Below are 22,563 nucleotides of genomic sequence, written 5' to 3'. Positions count from 1 at the left end.
AAACTAATCTAGTAAAACCATGAGCCAATTTGTTGACATCACACACAGAATCAGATCATAGAAACAACAATGAAAATGAAGAAAGAAACATAAAACAAACAACTAAATGACCTCATGAAATCCACCACATTAGTGAATAAAGAAGACAGAATTGATGCCCATCACAAAATCTTGAGCAAAATACATGACACATAACAATCCCAAAACACTCAATCTAAATAGTTTACCAAATACACAAACATTTTTGTCCAATTCAACCACTAATTAACTTCACTATGCACCATCTCACCTCCTAGCTAGACAAACACATATAGTAATACAGAAATTGTACACTTTCGCAACCAACAGCAACCTACTACACACCAATGCACTGACAGAAAAAATAAAAGATGTAATTTTGCCATCAACAGCGAACCTGATATCGTTTGACATCATATCCCAACATACAATGACGGCAGTAGAATAAACAATCAGCATTATTAAAGAACAACAGCAGGAACAAGGGAAGATAATAAATTCACACATAGGTGAAGCTGAGCCCATCCTAAAGATTATAACAGAACAGAATTACTTCACATTCAACAAGGAGTTCTGTCTACAAAAATATGATCTACCAATGGGCTGACTTAACAGTGTCCTACTTCCAGACATATTACTGAACCACGTTTAAAAGAAGATATTCAAAGAAATAATACATTCAGAACAATACATGATTATGTAGTGGTACCATTATGTGGATAACACTATTTGCATGATAGACAAAACAGACACCTAGATAAAAAAGTACACAGTAGCATAAACAGAGTTCACTCAAAAACTAAATTCATCATTGAGAGAGAAGCAGACACTAAATTTAATTCCTTACATATCACTGTACACAGAGTCAACAACAAACATAGTTTTGGAATATTTAGAAAACTTACAGCCACATGAACTGCCATTTGTAAGTATTCGAATCATTCCCACACACACGAACTCTTGAGCTGCAAATACATGCCATAAAGGCTCAACCTAACTTCACAGGACAAACTGAACCACACACAGAAATTAAACACAATACATTAGTTATCTAGGAAGAATGGGTGCAACATATCAATAATAGACAAACTGAACAACAAAATGAAAAAGGAAACTGAAAAAGACCACACCACGAACACTGCACAAGCCACAACTGAAAACCAGGAACACAAACACTGGACAAATAAAAAGTACCAGGAAAATCTTATAAAGAGCACAATATGGTGTATACTAACACAGAGTAATAAAAAGGTCCACAGTGTAGGAAACATCCTGAGGAATAAAGTACTACAAACATCACTCCACACAAACAGCATACTATAGAAAAATCTAAACAATAAAAATCCTTCCACAAACAAATCTGCAAAGTTACAATATATCAGTTAATTACCTACATAGGTCAAACATGCAGAAATTTTAAAACAAAATATGAATACACTCCACTTTGGCAGATCATCTTATACAAGAAAACCACCGCCCTAACAACATTGTGTCTGATCTTAAGATTGTCACAGAAAGCAATAAACCCAACTCACCATAGAGAAGAACTACCATGCACTAAGAACAGTGATACAAGGAAAGAAAGAGTTGAATAAAATACAACACTGCACAAAAAAACATAGTTTGGAACACAATGAACTGTACAAATACACTTCCCCACTACAAACATAATAATGAAACACCCTCTATATACTTAAAATCATCTGTTTTATCAATCCCATTGCCCCCCCCCCCTCAACCATCTTTTCAGTTCTCTGTTCTCTCGCTTTTAAACATTCACACACTCACACTCACACACACACACATCACATCATATCTCTTAAGTTCTCAACCAACAGAGACACACAAAACATTCCAAATTAGAGCTATACTAAACATAAGGAAAACGATGAACAAGTGAGGAGCGACAATAACATACCACTTCCCAATCAGTATGGAGACATTAACGCCTCCTCAGATCACATTTTGTGGAAAATACGTGTGAAGTAAAAATGAGAGTGAAATCATATAAAAACGGCGTGAAAACAATATACACATTATTAGAAGAGAGAGATTTCTGCAAGAGGACAGAAAATATAAGTACAGGCACATACATAACCACTAGCCAGGAATCAAAAATGCACAAATTTTCTTCATTGCTACTTTGCATATGATCTGCTGTCAAAACAGCAAAAAACGGCACACAAAGAAACTGATCTCTAAAAATGTATTTCCTCTAGCAACGTAATTTTTAGGTCAGCCATTGAAACAAACCAGACAACATGTTCTAAGTTTTAGACATACAATGGACAAATGATCATAAACTTTGCATTGTACTTTAGAGAATTAAATCCAAGCCACAGAAGATGACACATACACTGAGGTGACAAAGTCTTGGGATGAGTTCTAACATCGTGTCAGCCTCCTTTTGCCCAGCATAGTGCAGCAGCTTCATGTGGTATGGACTCATAAGTCGTTGGAAGCCCCATGCAGAAATATTGAGCCATTCTGCCCCTATAGCTGTCCACAACTGAGAAAGTGTTGCATGTGCAGGATCTTGTAAACGAACTGGCCTCTCGATTATGTCCCTTCAATGGTCGATGGGGCTCATGTCGGGCGATCTGGATGACCAAATAGTTCGTTTGAATGGCTGAGAATGTTCTTCAAACAAACCACGAACAATTGTGGCCCGGTAACATGGAGCACTGCCATTCACAAAATTCCCATCACTGATCGGGAACATAGAGTCCCTCAATGGCTACAAACGGTCTCCAAGTACGCAAATACAATCAATGATCGGTTCAGGTGGATCAGAGGACCCAGTCTATTCCATGTAAACATAGCCGAAATCATTATGGAACCACCACCAACTAGCACAGTGCCCAGTTGATAACTCGTGTACATGACTTCGTGGAGTCTGCGTCACACTGGAGCCCTACCATCGGCTCTTACCAACTGAAATCGGGACTCATCTGCCTAGACCCCAGTTTCCCAATTGTCTAATGTCCAACCGATATCGTCACGAGCTTAGGAGAGGCGCTGTAGGCGATGTCGTGCTGTTAGTAAAGGCACTCACATCAGTCTTCTGCTGCCACAGCCCTGTAACTCCAAAACTACTCGTCTGTCAGCAATGAAAACTACCTCAATCAGACGTCGTAGACATTCTCCAAATCGAAAAACACGGCCACAGCCTGGTATTTATGCAAAAAAAACCGTTCATGACATGGGTTGACAAAGAGACACAGATCAACTGCAGAAATGTGCGCTCGAAATACACATTGTGCAGTAGTTAGTAAATTGCGAGACTCGAGCCACCATTCCAGCTGGGCATGAATCATATGTCCAATCACCTCGCATACACAGCTGTTGAGGTAAATGGGGCAGTAGCTACGAGGAACATAATTGTCCGTACTGGGGTTACATCTGAGGTGGGGATGACAGTAATTTCTTACCAGTGCTTAGGAAACGTGCCCTCACCCAGATGCGACTATATGTATGAATGAGAAAGTGCTTGCCCACAAAAAGGTTCTGCAACATCTGAATGTGAGCATCGTCTGGCCCTGGTGCAGAGGATCAAGATGAAGTGAGAGCATTATCTAGCTCCTTCACTGTAGAACTCACAACTCTGAGAAGAGAAGGCTAATACCTGAGCCTCCTCCACTCGTATAATATGGAGGAAGGGAGGGTGATAGTCGGTGGAGCTCGACATCTCCACAGACGGCGGCCCAAGGTGTTGGAGACAGCACCACTGTGACATCATCAGCTATGATCAGTCTGGAAATTTTGTAATGGACCTTGGGCCCAGAGAGCCTTCGGATGTTGGCCCACGCATTGGAAGAGGGAGTGGAAATGTTAAAAGAACCAGTGAATGAAATCCAGCTAGCTTTTTCGCTATCCCGAAGAACGTGACTACACTGTGCTCGCAACTGTTTTTAACGAATACACTTTGCCCTCATAGGATGACTTCTGGAAATGCGGAGAGCACGTCTCTGCGCGCGAAATGCATTGCGGCACTCCTCAGTCAACCAAGGGACTGGGACACAGTGAGGTTAAGATGAAGTAGAAGAAGTGGAACGTTACGCGGCGGTAAGGATAATGTTGGCAATGTGGTATACCTGGTCATCACAACTGGGGAAACGTTCGTTGAAAGTCGCCAGGGAGAAGTAAAGAACCCAGTCGGCCTTAGAAAGCTGCAATTTAGGTGTGCAGATGAGTGGGGCAGGATAGCACACAGGAAATGGTCGTTCGAGTAAGTGTCAGAGAGAATGGACCACTCGAGACGATGAGCAGGAAGAACAGTGCAGAAGGAGAGACCCAAATGGGAACAGGGGTGCGTGGAGTCTGAAAGGAACGGGGTGGGAGGGATTTCCGTGTTGAGGGAGATAAAGTTAGCTGACTGAGAAAAACAGCCAAGAGGGCTCCTCTCAGACAGGTTCTGGGAGAACCCTAAACGGGATGGTATTAAAGTCACCAAGCAGCAAAAAGGGGTAAGGGAGTTGCCCAAACGAGCTGGAGGAAGTCTGTCCTAGTGACACCGAATGATGGAGGGATGTAAACAAAGCGAAAAAGCGAAGTGAGGAAGGAAAATGCAGACTGCAGCAGCTTGAACCTGAGTAGTCAGTGAGATTGTTTGACTATGAACTTCATCCTGGATGAGCAGCATAACTCCCCCATGAGATAGAATGCCATCCTCAAGGGGAAGGTCAAATCGGACTGGAAAGAAATGCGAGAGGTCAAATGGGACAGGAGGACGCAATTTTGTTTCCTGGAGGCAGAGACAAATGGATGCTGTGATTCCAAGAGCAGCGGGAATTCCTCTCTTTTGGATCTAAAGAACCAAACATCCCATTGAAGGAGAATCATGTCAAGGGTTCCGGACTGAAGCGCCCAGAACCACTCGGCCACCGCGGCCAGCCCTCCAGCTGTGAAACAAGTCACCAAACGTCCGTCTCGCGGGGCGAAGTCACCTGCTACACCACCGATTGGCCGGAAAGGACAGAAGGGATACACGCACGACGACTTCTTACTTCTCTACAGCTGCTGACAGAAGGAAAGGAACATCCATTTTTTGCAATTCATCCAACGGATGAGTTATTTCCACCACGTTAGGGAGAAATATAGAATAACTGATTTTTCAAAAAACGACGACTGGTGTTCCTTCAGGTTCTGTGTTTTAGGGAGGTTATCAATCACTGCTAAGAGGCTCTTCGTAGGTCTGAAACCGATCTTCGTACGAAGGTAGCTCGAAGATCCAAATTTGGCCCAAAAATCTTTGATTTTTGCAGATTGAACTTAAGGCCCACCTCTTGTAATTAGGTGAACAGAATCTGAAGATTAGTAATATGTTACTGCTGTGAGAAACACGTGAAGATGATGTCAGCAAGATAGATTGCATAGCACAGGACACCTTACGTGTTCTAAAAATCTCTGGAAAACAGCGAATGCACTCACGATGCAAAACAGCAGCCGTGTATAGCGGTAGAACCAGAAGGGTGTGTAATGACCATTATCTGCTGACTGGCGAAATCTAGCTAAATCTGTAGGTACGCCATTACCAACGAAAATTTTAGAAAAAGACTTACTGCCCAACAACTGCACTACTATTTCTTCTGAGCAGGGAATGGGGTACCTATCAAATACAGACTGGGCGTTAATGGTGAACTTAAAATTCCTGAACAAATGAAGCGGACACCAGAGGTGTAGCCCATTGGCTGGAAGGTATGGGGTCAGTGGTACCTATGGCTATGCACTCAGTCCAATACTTCCTTAATCATTGGCCACTGAGCAAACGGAATTGGCCGAGCACAATTAAATTTGGCAATGGCCGTCAGTTTCAGGGTGAGGTGGTCCTCAGAGTTTTGCAGCAACGAATTCCGGCCAAAACAGCGATCCAGACCCGCGGCAGAGGTCGTCTAACGCCTAAATCAGAGTAGAGTCGTAAATAAGATACACAGCATCCTGAGTTTGAAAACCAACAAATGTGAGCACATCAACACCAAAAATGTTTTCGGATGTCACAGTTTCAACTGCCAAAAAGGAGACCACCCACGTGACTTGCTGATACTCAACTTCTATCGTGAACTGGCCTTGAACACAACTCGGCAGACCGAAATAGCAGAGCAAACGTTTAATGGAGGTAAAAGAAGGGCAACCCAAACAATGATACGGTTCAAGATTCACGAGAGACATAGAGGCTCTGGTATCGATCTGGAAATGCAATGGCCGTTTCTGAATTTGCAGCATTATATAAATCTTGCTGGGAACACTGAGCTCCTGGCTGCAGCCCAGCGTGACACCATGAACCTCACACAACTGAATCCAATTCCGAAAACTGGCTGTTCGGTCACCCACGAGAACAAGCAACGACACGGTCTTGTTTACAGCAAGCCACGCACCCTGCACACCGATGCGGCAGAGTGTGGACGTGTGCTCGGAAAAATTCAGGACATGAGAGAAAACGACGCACGGAAGATCCACGGTCCGATGGCGAACAGTGCGAACAACAAGATCATAACGAGGGCGTTGGTGAACGACGCCTTTGCTGTGATGCCGAACACACCACCACTACATCCTCAAACTGTTCAGTTCGAACATCTGAGCAATAGACAGGACCTCCTTGACAGTGGGATCTTCCAAATGCACTGCTTCTAGATGCAACACTCTGCCCTGAGCAGAATGGAGAACGGCGTTGCTTATCAGATAGTCGACACAGGGCTGTTGACAACGACCACATGCAAATCTGCACTTCTGAGTTAGCCTCAGGAGGTCAGCAACTCACGCCTTATAGGACTAGCTCCGTTTCTGTTCTCGATGGTGAAAGTATATAGGAGAAGCCACAACGCAAGTTTTCTTATGATAATAACACTAATCAACAAATTGAAACTTTTTCCTTTATCTGGTTTGTAAATGGTTCTACTTTTCTAAATTTTGGTGTGCTGACTTTACTGGTAAAATCAGTATTTCTCAATCACTTCAAATTTGCTACATACACAGCAGAATCAAAACAGCACTGATGAACATTGACAGAATTACAATAAACAAGAAATACGTATTCAGAACTTTAGAAATGTGTATATACGAAAAGAAGGCCAATAAAAGGTCTAAATTATTTCCCAACATGGTTTTTTCAACTATAATGTTATTCGGCTTTCGAAAATGTCCAAAGATGCCCTTATTTTGTTTGCCATATCATCCCTCTTCCTAACAAGATTCCAGCAGTAGTCATCCATCATCGAAGAGTTCGAGTAAACTTCATAGTCGTGTTCTATAGTATGGATGTCTTCGTCAAAGCGTGCAACCTACTCATTGCTTACGGTGGCCAAATTTCCTGGAAAGAATTCAGGATGGCGATGTTAAAGGGGAATTTAAAGTGACGCTCTATACCCCGTATTCTTGTAGCAGTGTAACAGATCATTCACAATGGAAACGTAGTTATTATGATTTGTGTTGCTAACAAAGCCCTTCACAATTGCGTTGAAAGAGGACCAAGCAGCTAATTCGATGTCTGGCGTCAAAGGGTGCAAATGCAGTGAATACACATTTGAAAACTTTATATAGTTTTTTTCGAATACCCTGCAGCATTCGAGAGGAGCAACCTGAAGATGCTCTTTAGGTTGCGGCCATTCCATTGTAATAGTGAATGGCATGGCTACGCTTTTTGCTTTCGACCATTCGATTAAAGTGGTTGGTTGGTTTGGGGAAGGAGACCAGACAGCGTGGTCATCGGCCTCATCGGATTAGGGAAGGATGGGGAAGGAAGTCGGCCGTGCCCTTTCAGAGGAACCATCCCGGCATTTGCCTGGAGTGATTTAGGGAAATCACGGAAAACCTAAATCAGGATGGCCGGACGCGGGATTGAACCGTCATCCTTCCGAATGCGAGTCCAGTGTGTAACCACTGCGCCACCTCGCTCCGTGATTAAATTGGTATTACAGGTTATACAGGCAATATGAAGTGCAAAATTTTTATCTTGATCACCAACAAGACGATCAAAATACTGTCAATGATTGGTTTTCTTTGAGATATTGGGTGAATTTCCCACATAAATAGTAAGTTATCGTGATGGTTTACATAGCAATGGCGTTTGAAAGTTGCCATTATTGTTAAGTGTTAGCTTAACAAACATATGACAATGTTCCACGTCTCTCACAACGAGCACTCAGCGGGACAACGAAAACTCGCAAAACACTGCTGGGCCAATGTAAGTATCATGATGAAACTTCCCCTTAGAAAAATTATACATGACTGTGCTTAAACTGATACACAATATTTTTTTTTTTTTTTTTTAGCGCAACGCAATCTGACTTTCAAAAATCCTACAAAAGAATGGCCCTGACTAACATTAAACTATACCTTTCACAAATCACTTACCTCACAAAAATCTTCGCTACTCAAGCTACTGCAATACAGCGAGCGCCACTACTGCCAGCTAAATAAAAGATTCAAACTACTGAAGGCAGTAACTACTGATAGGGATAGTTAGCAAATGAAAGATATTATTAGAGAACAAACAATGTATTTACCTTGATATCATCATATATAAATATAGCAGTTCATGACAAATTACAAATCTCCGCCATCTCTCTCCCCACATCCACCACTGCTGGCGACTCACCTCCAACTGCGCAACGCTACGCGTTGTTCACAGCCAGCTGCTTAACACTACAATGGCGAGTATTACAACAATGCAAAGCAGCCACAGACTGCACACAGCACAGCCAGTGATTTTCATAGAGAGGTGGCGTTACCAATAAAAAAACCTAAACAGCCTACTTACAATGATAATAGCATCATGTGTGTTTCAGCATGGATTAAATCGTAAAAACTCTTTTGCACTGTGGATTATCTCGCCATCAGAATCTTTATAACATCTGCCTTCTAGTGATGAACTGGAGATCTTCCTATACCAAAACAACAAAAAAGCTTAGAACATTAGACATCCAAACAAAAGCGTAGGAAATAGCCTTAAAAATTAAAAAATCTCACGAATCAGAACTTTCTCAAAGGTACATTCGAATTCTATGCGCCAAAGTACATATTAATTGACATGTCAAATCCACGATGCAAATGAGTGTTGAGTAGTGTAATCATAGAGAAACTCCAGATTCCATTAATGGAGTGAGTTTTAAAAATAGGCGGAACGCATTTGACTCGATCCAAGGTAAAGAAATGGATTTTTGGCAAGTCCGGTCAAGTGCCTGAAACGCTGCGAAGTGCTGCTGCAAATGCCAGATGTGTTGGGTCCCACTCTTCCATCAACTCTTGGAATGGTGGAAAAATTGGAGGCATGGATGAGTGTGCTGCATGCTGAAAGGGGGGGGGGGGGGGCAGGTTGCGGGAGGACTGCAGTATCCTGCGAAGTAATAACCAAATGATGGAGCAAGTCTAACTACTGTTGTTGCTGCTGCTGCTGTTGTTCTAGCAACCTGCGCAAACACTGGATTCACTGTGCTCGTGGAACCCACGCAGAAACTAAATGACCTCATCGCCAAAGAGTGTAGTATCTACAGATTTATTGAAAATAACGAAGTGCGTAATAAATATCGCGTGATGCAGCTACCCCTGCCAATGGGCTTTATGTAATCCACAATGCCTACAAAAATTACGTGCAATATTTTCACATTATCTTACTCATTACGTGCAAACTAATAGTCCTATAAAAATTAACAGGACTGTATGTAGGAAATTTAGTGTAGTTAAACTTTCTACTGGGATACGTCTCCTCTGGAGGCAACAGTGGTCGTGTTATTCAGTAAAAATGTATCTGAAGATCACTTTTGTTCATTTTTCGGGAACAATTGCAAATAACACCTCTAGCGATAACATGCCTCAGTACAAAATTTAAACTAGTAAAATTTACTAAAAATTGGTCGTGTTCTGTTTTTTCTATTTTTTTTTGTGGAGGGTGGGGGGGGGGGCGGGAATCTAATGATGTTGTGGGTTGCATAAACTCATCTATAGGGGCTGCTGATCACCCTGTATAACTGCAGTAACTGAGCACCAAAAACTGTGCACACACACACGGACAGAAACAGTTGGGAAAAAAGAACCAGGTCCAAGTCTGATACCTACCAAGCTCGTCATAACAAACAGTCGTAATTTTAAGTAGAGCCTTCACGGAGCATGAATGATGCAAGAGAGTGGCCTGCGCTGCTGGTGTGTAGCTAGCCCCAATCAGTCGGCGGTGACGCTGTCAGCAAGCGAAGGAGGCGCTTTGGTTTCATTCTCTCGCTAGCGCTTCAATTGTGAACACTCCGGCAGTGATGGTGGCGGCATACGTAGGCGTGCCACCACGCTATGCGTCTTTTTATTGAGTTTGCCTGTCCTGGGACGGTGATATTTCACCGAACCTACAGGGTCTAGCGTTGCGATTTCGTTAAAAAATTGACTGTGTCATTTTCACAGGAGATGCAGTTGCCAAACCCCATGCCTTCGTAAATAAAAACACTTAATTGTCCCTCATGTATAAACCAGAGTAAACGAACGTTAAGTGGTAGACAGGAGCAACATGCTGTATAACGTTGGACTACTACAATTTTTAAGGCTCAAAATTATCTTTTTCACAAACTGCATAGCAGACTGCAGACTGAGTAACGAATTTGCACAGTTGTTAAACGGATTTAAAATAGCTCGAGCCCCCCCCCCCCCCCCCGCATTGTGATTTGTAAACTCTCTATTTAATGCTAAAATACAGTCACCACTACACAGACTCAACTAAAGTTCAACTCGCAACAGAGTTGTTTAAGTCCAGATCAGCTCAGCACATGAAAATATTTGAAGAAGTTGATGACTGCAAAGATTATTGCAGTCCCCACTAAACCACTGCGTAAAATTTCTGTCATGACCACAGCGTCGAAAAACTACTAAGTTCTTAACACGTTTGGCTAGAACTTCGCGCACAGCAACTGTGCTAACCAACTGCGAAAGACGTCATATGGCTATCGTCTTCTGTAAGTTCGGTCCTAATACTTCCACAAATTCCAAGACCATACGTCACTTCGCATGTTAGAGAAATCAACATTCACACTTACTTAGATGTAGATGTCACGTCGATTAAATATTTGGGCGTAACATTGCAGAGCGATATGAAGTGGGACAAGCATGTAATGGCAGTTGTGGGGAAGGCGGATAGTCGTCTTCGGTTCATTGGTAAAATTTTTGGACGATGTGGTTCATCTGTAAAGGAGACCACTTATAAAGCACTAATACGACTTATTCTTGAATACTGGTCGAGCGTTTGGGATCCCTATCATGTCGGATTGAAGGAGGACATAGTTGCAATTCAGAGGCGAGCTGCTAGATTTGTTACTGGTAGGTTTGATCATCACGCGAGTGTTACAGAAATGCTTCAGCAACTCGGGTGGGAGTCTCTGGAGGAAAGGAGGCGTTCTTTTCGTGAATCGCTACTGAGGAAATTTAGAGAACCAGCATTTGAGGCTGACTGCAGAACAATTTTACTTATATTTCGCGGAAAGACCACAACGATAAGATAAGAGAGATTAGGGCTCGTACAGTGGCATATAGGCAGTCATTTTTCCCTCATTCTGTTTGGGAGTGGAACGGGGAGAGAAGCTGCTAGTTGTGGTACGAGGTACCCTCCGCCACGCACCGTATGGTGGATTGCGGAGTATGTATGTAGATGTAGATGTAGATACATGTTTTTTCTACAAAAAACTTATCTTGAAACTAAATGTGTAATTAGAAGCATCCTAAAAATATGTAAGATGATATCAAACAACGCAATATCCAGGATATAACGAAACAATATTATGAAATTTGCTATTCACCAAGTAGCAGAGATGCTGAGTCGCAGACTGGCACAACAAAAAGACTGTCACAAAACAAGTTTCCGCCCAACAAGGCTTTTGTCAACAACAGACGACAGACAAACACACACACACAGACACTCACACAAACGCAACTCACACACACATCACCGCAACCACTGGCAGCTGAAGGCAGACTGCGAGCAGCAGCGGTGCATGATGGGACAGGCAACTGTGTGGGGGTGAGCAGGAGGCTGGCACAGGGAGGGGGAGGGATAGCAGGGTAGTGGTGGGGGACAGTTAAGTGCTGCTGGGGGTCATACGGGGAAGAGATGGAGACAGTCTATGGAAGCTAGGTGCAGCCTGTAGACTAAACGGAGGGTGGGGGAGAGAAGAGGGGTAGTGGAAAAGGAGAGAAATAAAATGACTGGGTGTGTTGATGGACTAGACTGCTCTGTATTGCTGGATTGGGAATGGAGAAGGTGCTAGATGGGTGAGGACGATGACTAACGAAGGTTGAGGCCAGGAGGATTACGAGAACATAATATATACTGCAGGGAGAGTTTCCAGTTGCACAATTCAGGAAAGCTGGTGTTGGTGGGAAGAAAAGTCTAGGAAGCAGTCACTGAAATGACGAATGTTGTGTTGGGCGACATGCTCAGTAACAGGGTGGTCCAGTTATTTCTTGGCCACAGTTTGTCAGTGGCCATTCATGCAGACAACTAGCTTGTTGGTTGTCATGCCCACAAAGAATGCAGCACTGTGGTTGAAGCTTAGCTTGTAGTTCACATGACTGGTTTCACAGGTAGCCCTGCCTGTGATGGTACTGGTGATGTTTGTGACCGGACCAGAGTAGGTAGCCTTTGGAGGATGTATGGGACAGGTCTTGCTTCTAGAAAAATTACAGGGATATGAGCCATGAGGTAAGGGGTAGGGAGCAGTTGTTGTGTATGGGTGGACGAGTGTATTATGTAGGTTTGGCATCCAGCGGAATACCACTGTGTGAGAGGTGGGAAGTATAGTGGGCAGCAACTAGTGGCTGCTGTCAGAATGGAGGTATTCCTGGTGCTTAGTAGGTCTGATATGGACAGAGACACTGATGTAGCCATCTCTCAGGTGAAGGTCAACATCTAGGAAGGTGACTTGTCGAATTGAGGAGAACCAGGTGAAGCGAATGGTGAAGAAGCTACTGAGGTTCTGGAGGAATGTGGATAGGGTGTCCTCACCCGATCCAGGCGAGGGGTTTAGGATTTGGGGTGTTTAGGAATGACTACTCTAGATGGCCTATGGATGGGATAGCATAGGTTGGTGTCATGTGGGTGTTCGTAGCCATACCACAGATTTGTTTGCAGGTAATGTCTTCAAAGGAGAAGTGTAGGTAACGATAGAGTTGGTCATGGTGACGAGGGAAGAGGCTGTTGGTCTGGAATCTATCGAGTATTGGGAAAGATAATGTTCAGCAGCAGTAAGGCTGTGGGCTTAGGGATGTTAGTGTAAAGGAAGGTGGCATCAATAGTGGTGAACAGGGCACCATGTGGTAAAGGAACAGAAACTGTGGAGAGTCAAATGAGTAATTGTTGGCATCTTTTATATAGGAGAGTGGGTTACAGGTAGTACGCTGAACGTGTTGTTCTACAAGAGCAGAGATTCTCTCAGTGGGGCCACAGTAACCAGCCACAATGGTGCATCCTAGGTGGTTGGGTTTATTGACTTTAGGAACCGTGAGTGGGATGTGGTAGGGATGAGGAGAGAGATTGACTCCAGAGAGAGGTTCTGGGATGGGCCTAAGGATTTGAAGAGAGCCTGGAGATCCTGCTGGATTTCAGGAATGATGTCACTGTGGCAATGTTTGTTGGTGGATGAGTCTGACATTTTGCACGATCCTTCTGCCAGGTAATCCCTGCAGTTCAAAATAACAGTGGTGTATCCTTTGCCTGCAGGAAGGATTATAAGGTCGGAATCAGTTTTTAGGTGGTGAACTGCAGTTCTTTCTGCAGATGTAAGGTTAGTTTGCATGTTGAGGGATTTGGGGAACGATGGTGAGGCAAGGTTTGAGGTTAAGAAATTCTGGAAAGTTATCAGGGGGTGATATGGGGGCACTGGCGGTGGATCACTGTTGGATGGAGGAGTGAACTGAGTCTGGCAGGATTCAACTTTGGTCTTTGGTTGACTCTAGGGTTGGTGGCGAAAAAAAGTTTCCACTGTAGGGACCAGGAGAAGTTCTTTAACACATCCTTCATGATTGAATTTGGGAATGGAGCAAAATGTGAGGCCTTTGCAAAGGACTAATATTTCTGCAAGGCTAAAGCTTCTGGAGAAAAGCGTCATGACTATGTTTCAGGTCTTTTCAGTTTCTTGATTGTGTTGTTATTGAGGTTTGAAGGGTGGGGTACATGTAGTACGTCTGTGAGACAGGATTTCTCAGCTATGAGGGGAGGTTTGGAGGTTGTTGTGGTGGACAGTGGTACTCCAAGGCGGGAGTACGAAGAGAGCAGGGTGGAGAGCTTTTTGAGGTGGCGTTGTGATTGTTGCTCTAGTTCCTGGAGGGCAAGAGTTTCAATATGTGCTATGGGTTCCAGGTATTTGGGATTGCATAGCAGGAGAGTTTTACATATGAAGAGAAGGTATTGCAAGGAGATTTCAGTTGACTGATATGGTTTTGCAGGACTATGTTGGTAAGGACTAAGGATTGGTGGAATCTGAACAGAAATGATTGGCAGTGTCTGAGCTGATAGAGATCATTGTGGAAGGAAGAGTGGTAGCTTCAGATGAGTATTTTGACGGTAAGTCCATTTGGGGGGATTCCATGAGCCAAGAAACAACACAGTAACATGTGTGGGACTGGGTTCTGGCTATGGATAAGGAAACTTTTCTGTATTGATGCAGATGGAAGGAGGAAGGACTCATGGTGATGGAAGAAACAGGAAAAAACGTAAATAACGTAGGATTGTGTACAAAAAAATTCGCAAAAGTAATCCCAAACACATGGGAAAAATCACGAAACGGATGAAACTGATGAAGTAGGGGGAAACAAGATGAAACTGAGGGCGTACGACGACAGTGACAGGAGAAAACACTCTAAATTGGCGCCAAGTCATAAGGTCAAAGAAAAGACATAAATAAAAAAATATTTTACTCTGGGCTGGAGGTATGAGGGTGAATAAGCATGAAGAAGGGCCACAGCGGATGTGACTGGATGAGGTGAAATTAGCAGGTGCGAACTGGGATGGAACAGAGAAGGAGTGGGGGTGGGGATGGGTTGGTAGGATGAGAGACAAGAAACGTATGGGAAATAACACGCGAAAATACGGGCGAATGACACAGGGTGATTGATTAAGTTGAAGGTACAGGATTAATGATATCGGCGGCAGTAATATGGGACATAAGATGCTGCGCCATCAATCAGTTTGGTCTTGTAGCCATTTGTTGTGCGTGGCCGAGACTGTTGATACAGTTTGGATCGTAAGTAAAACGTGTGGTGCGGTTTGTAAGGCGACAAGAGAAACACAGGAAAGAAGAGAAGGAAGGACGGATATTGTGTATAGTAATGCAATAGAAGATAGTAACAAAGAAAAAGAGCACTGCGTTTAGGATGGAAGAAAAGTTGTCACGCCAAAAACAAACAATGGGAAACTCAGCATGGAGTTGAAAAATATTACGAAAAGGATATCTGCTACTCATCATATAGAGGAGATACTGAGTCACAGATAGGTGGAACAAAAGACTGACACAAAATAAGCTTTCGGCCAACAAGACCTTTGTCAAAAATAGATGACAGACATAGACACATACACAAATGCTACTCACACACACATGGTCGCAGTCTTTGGCAGCTGAAGCCAGACTATCAGCAGCAGCATCAGTGCATCATGGGAGAGGTATCTGAGTGGGGATGGGAAGAAGAGTGGGGTAGGGGGGGGAGAGGTAGCAGAGTGGGGGTGATGGACCGTGAAGTGCTGCTGGGGTGTGCAGGGACAAGGTGGAAAGAGGATAGGGCAGCTAGGTGCAATCAGGAAGTTAGACGGAGGGCAGGGGCGAGATGGGGGGTAGGTGTAAAAGCAGAGAAGTAAAATGCCTGGTTGCGTTGATGGAATCAAGTGTTGCATAGTGCTGGAATGGCGACAAGGAAATGGCTACGTGGGTGAGGAGAATGACTAGTACATGATGAGACCAGGAGAGCTACGGGAATGAAGAATATATTGCAGGGAAAATGCCCACCTGCAAAACTCAGAAATGCTGGTGTTGGTAGGAAGGATCCATATGGTACAAGTTGCGAAGCAGTCACTGAAATGAAGACTGTCATGCTGGACAGCCTGGTCAGAAACAGGGTGGTCCAGTTGTTCCTTGGCCACAGTTTGTCGGTGGCTATTCATGCAGACAAATAGCTTGTTGGTTGTCATCCTCACATAGAATGCAGCACACTGGTTTGAGCTTAGCTTGTTGAGCACATGTCTGGTTTCAAAGGTAGCACTGCCTTTAATTGTATAGACGATGTTTGTGACCAGACTGGAGAGGGTGGTGGTGAGAGGTTGTATGAGACAGATATTGCAACTAAGTTAACTATCTATCATCATACTAACTGTATTTCGTCAGTTTCATCCTTTTCGTGATTTTTCTCATGTATTTGGGAGTACTTTTGCGAATTTTTTCCGTATATAATTCTATGTTATTTATGTTTTTTTTTCCTGTCTCTTCCATCACCATGGATCCTTGTAACTCAGTACCACCCAGGACTGGACCAACTGAATTTGATTCTCCACCAGGATTTCGACTACCTCTCATTGTACCTTGAAATGAGAAATAACCTGCCCAGTACACTTCCCACCAGTCATGCAGTGGTCTTCGACTGGTTGCCAAACCTACACAATATACTCATCCATTCCTACACAGTCCTTGCTCCCTACCCCATACCTCATGGGTGACATCCCTATAATAGACCTAGAAGCAAGACGTGTCACATACATCTTCCAAACGCCACTTACTCTAGTCCTGTCACGAACATTACCAATACCATCATACACAGGGCTACTTGTGAAACCAGTCATGTGAACTACAAGCCAAGCTTCAACCACTGTGCTCCATTCTTTGTGGGCATGGCCACTGACAAACTGTGGCTAAGAAATAACAAGACCACCCTGTTGCTCAGCACATCTCCCAACACGACATTTTTCATTTGAGTAACTGCTTTCCAGACTTTTCATCCCACCAACACCAGCTTTCCTGAATTGCGCAAGTGGGCACTCTTCCTGCAATATATCCTACGTTTCCATAGTCTTCCTGGCCTCTACCTTCGTTAGTCATCATCCTCAACGACCTAGCACCTTCTCCATTCCCATTCCATCACTGCAGAGTGGTGTAGTCCACCAATGCACCCAGTCATTTTACTTCTCTCCTTTTCCACTACCCCTTTTCTCTCCCCCTCCCTCCGTCTGATCTTCAGACTGCACTTAGTCGCCCTACCATCTCTCCATCTCGTCCCTGAATGCTCCCAAGTAGTGCTTAACTGCCCCCCACCCCTATCCTGCTGTCCCTCCCCCTCCCTGTGCCAGCCTCCTCCTTAACCCCACCCAGTTGTCTGTCCCATCATGCACTCATGTTGCTGCTCGTAGTATGGCTTACCTGCCAGACATTGTGCGTTTGCATGAGTGTGTGTGTGTGTCTTTCGTGTATTTCTGACAAAGCCCTTGTTGGCTTGTTTTGTAACAGTCTTTTTGTTGTGCCTATCTGCGACTCAAAGGCTCCACTATATGGTGAGTAGCAACTATCCTTCTCATAACTTAAATGATGTATTACACTTATCAGTATCTGAATTAGTGTATCTGTTTTGCTTTATTAATTAAATCGACTTCAAATAAGTGTCTTAGTAAATTGCCTATCACTGGTCAACTACATAGATAATCAAATATATATATTGCTCATTCGAAGTGTATCAATGAGCATTTTAATCTAAAGAGTCAATTTAATTTGTGGATACATAATTACAATTTTTAATATATGTTTAGTGAAACTCTGTATACAAACCTTCTCAGCTCTATAACTAATTACACTTATCACTTTCATAGCGTATTTGTATATAAGCTGAATCATCTCTCATTCTTCCTGAAGACGATTCATCGTCCTCCACCCTAAATATTATGGTATCTGCGGCACGTGCACAAGAGTAGATAAAGCCAAGGTGTGGATATAATTAAAGTGTAGTTACTCATAATGGTCCATTGTGGGGTGTAATTGTTGTATGGCAGAGAAACTTGATAGATGTGGAAAACAGATTTACGCTGGAAAATATTTATTTCCAATTTTGACCACCAGGTGCAAATCTAGCGTTGTGCAGCACATCGCCAATGCCTCCAGTGCTCATATTACAAACACTGTGTAAGCCGCAGTAATAATAAATTCAGCATTATGCCTTTCTCATTTGTTTGGCCTTTTCTACCCACATCTCGTCCCTTATCCATTACATATAGAATCATTTCTCTACAACTTTCTTGCACTCACTGCGCTAGATTTTCTCTGGTGGTCAAAACTTGGAACTTTTTATTTTCCTGCATTAATCGGTTCCGCATTAATGTATATATCTACCAAGGTTCTCTGCCATACGATAACTGCAGCCCACACTCGACGTCTGTGGGTAGCTACACTTTAATTACAAGCACCCGATGTGTAGTCCTTTGTGTATGCTGGCGGGCGGACATAATGTCACGTATGGGTCCGAGTTAAGTTTAACAGATTCTCATGCTCTCGGTGTCCCATCTAGCAGGGGCTACCGCGTCTCCCTGGAAGCTGTCAGTGGCGCGCTATCCAGCCCCTGCACTATTGCACACTTGAACGAAGTACAACACACAATCAGAACCAGTCACCTCTATTCTCTTTACAATATGTCGTGCCACAGTCTACAAACCAGTTGCGGTGCTACTGCTGACGTCCTACCCCAGTAAACCGATAGATTAATAGACTGATTTTCAGCGTGATACCCTTATGAATGAGTGCCACTAAGAGGAGAAAGATATTTCAGTAGCTAGACATATCCCCTTTCACACGGAGCTGATTTCAGGATTGTAGGCTACACAGGTAGAATACTCAAGCTGCAAAGCGCCTACACCTGCTGTCTCTCAGGACTAATAATAAAAGATGGCTAGCATCACGGGGAAGCGTCAGCGAGCATTTTGTCTCTAACAAAAGTAGTTCCACATGACGTCAACTATCACTCCTAGATATTTGATTCAAAGACGTTGAAACGCCCTGTATAAACTTTCTTATTCTTGTGCTAAGTATATTAATAATTGGCAATCACTTTTCACTGGAGTAAGTTTTACAGAATTTATCACTGGAAGTAATTAACTACTTGGGCGATAGATTAACATTATTCACAAATTACCAGTTTTTAAGTTATTATATCACTGCATACGGTTTCTTTTTCTGTTATTAGTTCCTGGTGTAGCGTGCACCAGTGGAATTAATCAAGTACTGCAGTTGCTATGGCTCAGTATCTTCGCAACTTAGTATTTAGGTATGCATGTCCATCTCTTGATAGTATCTTGCGATGTAAGTCTAAAGGTTTGGCTATTAGGCAAGCTTTGTGACACTTGTCGGTAGAAGAATTCTCAGTTTGTCGACAGTTGTTACAAATTTTGACCTGATGACCAGCTGAGAAGACGATATTTAAGATGTGCTACTTCTGAGAGCTGGCCGCCGTGGCCGAACTGTTCTAGGCGCTTCAGCCCAGAACCGCGCTGCTGCTACGGTTGCCGGTTCGAATCCTGCCCCGGGAATGAATGTGTGTGATGTCCTTAGGTTAGTTAGGTTTAAGTAGTTCTAAGTCCAGGAGCGTGATGACCTCAGATGTTAAGTCCCATAGTGCTTAGAGCCATTAGAACCATTTTTTTACTTCTGAGAGGTGATTTTCCCAATAGGGAGAGGGGGTCCTGCAGAGATGTGCAGCATAACAGCACTGTCCATTATGGATTCTTATGACTGACGTTGTATATAGTTTGTTAAAGTTTTAACTTTGAATGCCGTTTTCTTTTGGGATTGTATTGTTGAATACGTGAAACTTATGTCGTTTCATCAACTGAGAGGTTTCCCAGAATCTGTACCAATCATTAAATGCCCCTATAGTTACAGTGGTGTATAAAGTAAACGTATAAAGAAAGGTATTCCTTCCGTGATGCTACCTTTTGTTAACTGTTCGACAGTTCCATTGTCTCTGGTTGGGGAATACCCTGAGACCCAGACAAGTTGAGCTCTTTTGTATTCTTGAAGATGTGATTCGTCTACTGAAACTAAATTAAAGTCTCTAGAATGAGATTTTTACTCTGCAGCGGAGAGTGCTCTAATATGAAACTTCCTGACAGATTAAAACTGTGTGCCGGACCGATACTCGAACTCGGTAACTTTGCTTTTCGCGGGCAAGTGCTCTAACATCTGAGCTACCCAAGCACGACTCACGACCCGTCCTCACAGCTTCAATTCTGCCAGTACCTCGTCTCCTACCTTCCAAACTTCACAGAAGCTCTTCTGCAAACCTTGCAGAACTAGCACTTCTGAAATAATGAAAGGCTGTTTGTATTGTACCATATACGTTTCATCTTCTTTTATTTGTGGAGCATCTTCAGTGGTGACTTGTTAAGGTAAGGGGAGGGGGGTCTTAAGTAAGTAATACAACACATTGTGGTATGCATTTGTTCAGATTCCAATACACCATATTATTCCCCACTCTTCTGGAGAGAAACAACTATTTTTGAACATAATCTGCGTTCATTGCTACTGCCTTACGCCACATTACTGTGAGGGCCCGTATGCTGCTTGGGACCACTCTGCTGGTTGACATGAGCCAAAGTGTTGCTGCATCAATGAGCTCCCCATCATTCACGAAGTGCTTCTCACGAAATGCTACCTTCATTGGGCCAAACAGATGGAATTGGAAAGGTGTTAGATCCGATCGGTAGGATGGCGGAGTGAAAACAGTCCAGTAAGATTTTTTGTGGTGGCGAACACGCTGAAGTCGTCCCTTCAGTTTCCTGAGAGTAGCACAATACACTTCCGAGGTGATCGTTGCGCCACGCCTTTCTAGCCTCAGAAGACTGTGTCCATGACTTTACCAGGTGAGGATGCGGCTTTGAACCTTTTCCTCGGAGAGGTGGTGTGGCGCCACTACATGGATTGCCGTTCTGTTTCCGGTGGGAAGTGATGAACCCATGTTTTATCGCCTGTGGTGATGCTGGGCAAAAAGTTTTCAGTCACCAGGTGACTTGCAAGCTCTTCCACACTGATGGTCCATCGTTGTTCTTTATGGTCTTAGGAACCCAGAGGGCACACGCTTTTGAATACCTCAGCAGGTGGAGGAGTGTGTCAGCGCTGCCAACACAGATGCCGAGCAGAGTAGCGATTTGTTTGATAGTAATCCGTCGATCACCTCAAATGAGAGTGTCCGCACGTTCCAACATTGGAAGTGTCACAGATGCGTGCAGCCAGCCAACTCGTGGGAGACTGGACAGGTTTCCTTGGCTTTGTTGCGATGATGACGGACGCTTCACCCAACGAGTCACCGTGTTTTTCTTCAATGAAAGGCCTCTATAGTCATTCTGCAAGCGCCTACGAATATTTGAGATGCTCTGGTTTCTCTTCAAAAGGAACTCGATGACCGCTCTCTGCTAGGAACGCACCTTCGTTAGAGACACCATTTTGAAGGCTACCTATCGGAACGTCATGAAACTGCAGGGACTGAAGCGCTAATATTCCACGCTGCCACTCAATAAATGCTGCATTTTTTCAACCGAAACTGGCCGTGAAAGAAATGCGTAGCATTACTTCTTGAATGCCCCTCGTATTCCAGTATATGTGCCGTCGTGAAGTTGTGTTTGGTGTGCTTACCCAGGACGTCCGATAATGGCGTTTAGAATTATACCTTGCCTCCATTGTTCTCTGTGTTTTCAAACTGTATTGTTTGATACTTTATACTGATATATTAGTTCTGTACATCGAAAAGGAAATAGTTGTTTTCAAGTTCCAGGACTCCCGTTCTGGTTTGTCGAGGGCTCCCCGCGAAACTCTAAGCAGTGGTGTTAACAGCAATCCACGGTTGTCGGCAGACGCTGTCAGAGTGCGGCCGCGAGATGGCAGACGTGCTGGAGGCGGTGGCCGAGCGCGGCGACACTGTGGAAGTGCGGGAACTGGCAGCCAGGTACTCCACTGACATCATCGCGTCCGTCGCCTTCGGCATCGAGTGCAACTGCCAGCGGAACCCAGACAGCGAGTTCCGCCAGTGGGGCCGCAGGATCTTCAAGCCCACCATACAGTCGGGCATCAGCAGCATCCTCGCTTTCATCAGTCCCACACTCACCAGACTTTTAAGGTAATTGCGGGTACTTTAGGAGCCTGCGACTGTAAGTTATCAAATGAACTCTAAGACGAAACAGAAAAACGGCACACCACGAAGGAATCATCCAAATGGGACGGATAGATTTGATGTACACGTACAGAGAAACAAATAATTACAGCTTCAGAAAAATTGGGTGGTTTACTCAAGAAAAAGAGTTTCACAAAATGAACAAGTCAGTAACGCGCTGGTCCCCCTCTCGGCCTTATGCAGGCAGTTATTCTGTCTTGGCAATTGATTGACAGCAAAGCTGGATGTCCTGAGGGACATCGTGCCAAATTATGTCCAACTGATGACTTAGATCGTCAAAATCCCGAGTTGGTTGAAGGACCCTGCCCATAAAGCTCCAAACATTTCCAACTGGGGAGAGATCCGACTACCTTGCTGGCCAAGGTATGGTTTGGCAAGCACGTAGACAAGAATTAG

The 22,563-nt window shown here is 43.9% G+C and overlaps 1 protein-coding gene across 1 annotated transcript in view; it reads left to right on the top strand.

Moving 5' to 3' along the window:
- LOC124616285 (cytochrome P450 6k1-like) overlaps window positions 1–22,563 on the top strand; it is an 82,831-nt gene that overhangs the window by 4,472 nt on the left and 55,796 nt on the right. Inside the window, exon 3 of the mRNA XM_047144588.1 lies at window positions 21,851–22,113. Coding sequence (XP_047000544.1) covers window positions 21,851–22,113 — 263 coding nt within the window. The remainder of the gene's footprint in view (window positions 1–21,850; window positions 22,114–22,563) is intronic.

This window comes from Schistocerca americana, chromosome 5 (genome assembly GCF_021461395.2).
Source record: "Schistocerca americana isolate TAMUIC-IGC-003095 chromosome 5, iqSchAmer2.1, whole genome shotgun sequence".
Lineage (NCBI taxonomy): Eukaryota > Metazoa > Arthropoda > Insecta > Orthoptera > Acrididae > Schistocerca > Schistocerca americana.
The sequence above is the reverse complement of the archived record's forward strand: the minus strand, read 5'-3'. Positions and strand labels throughout refer to the sequence as shown.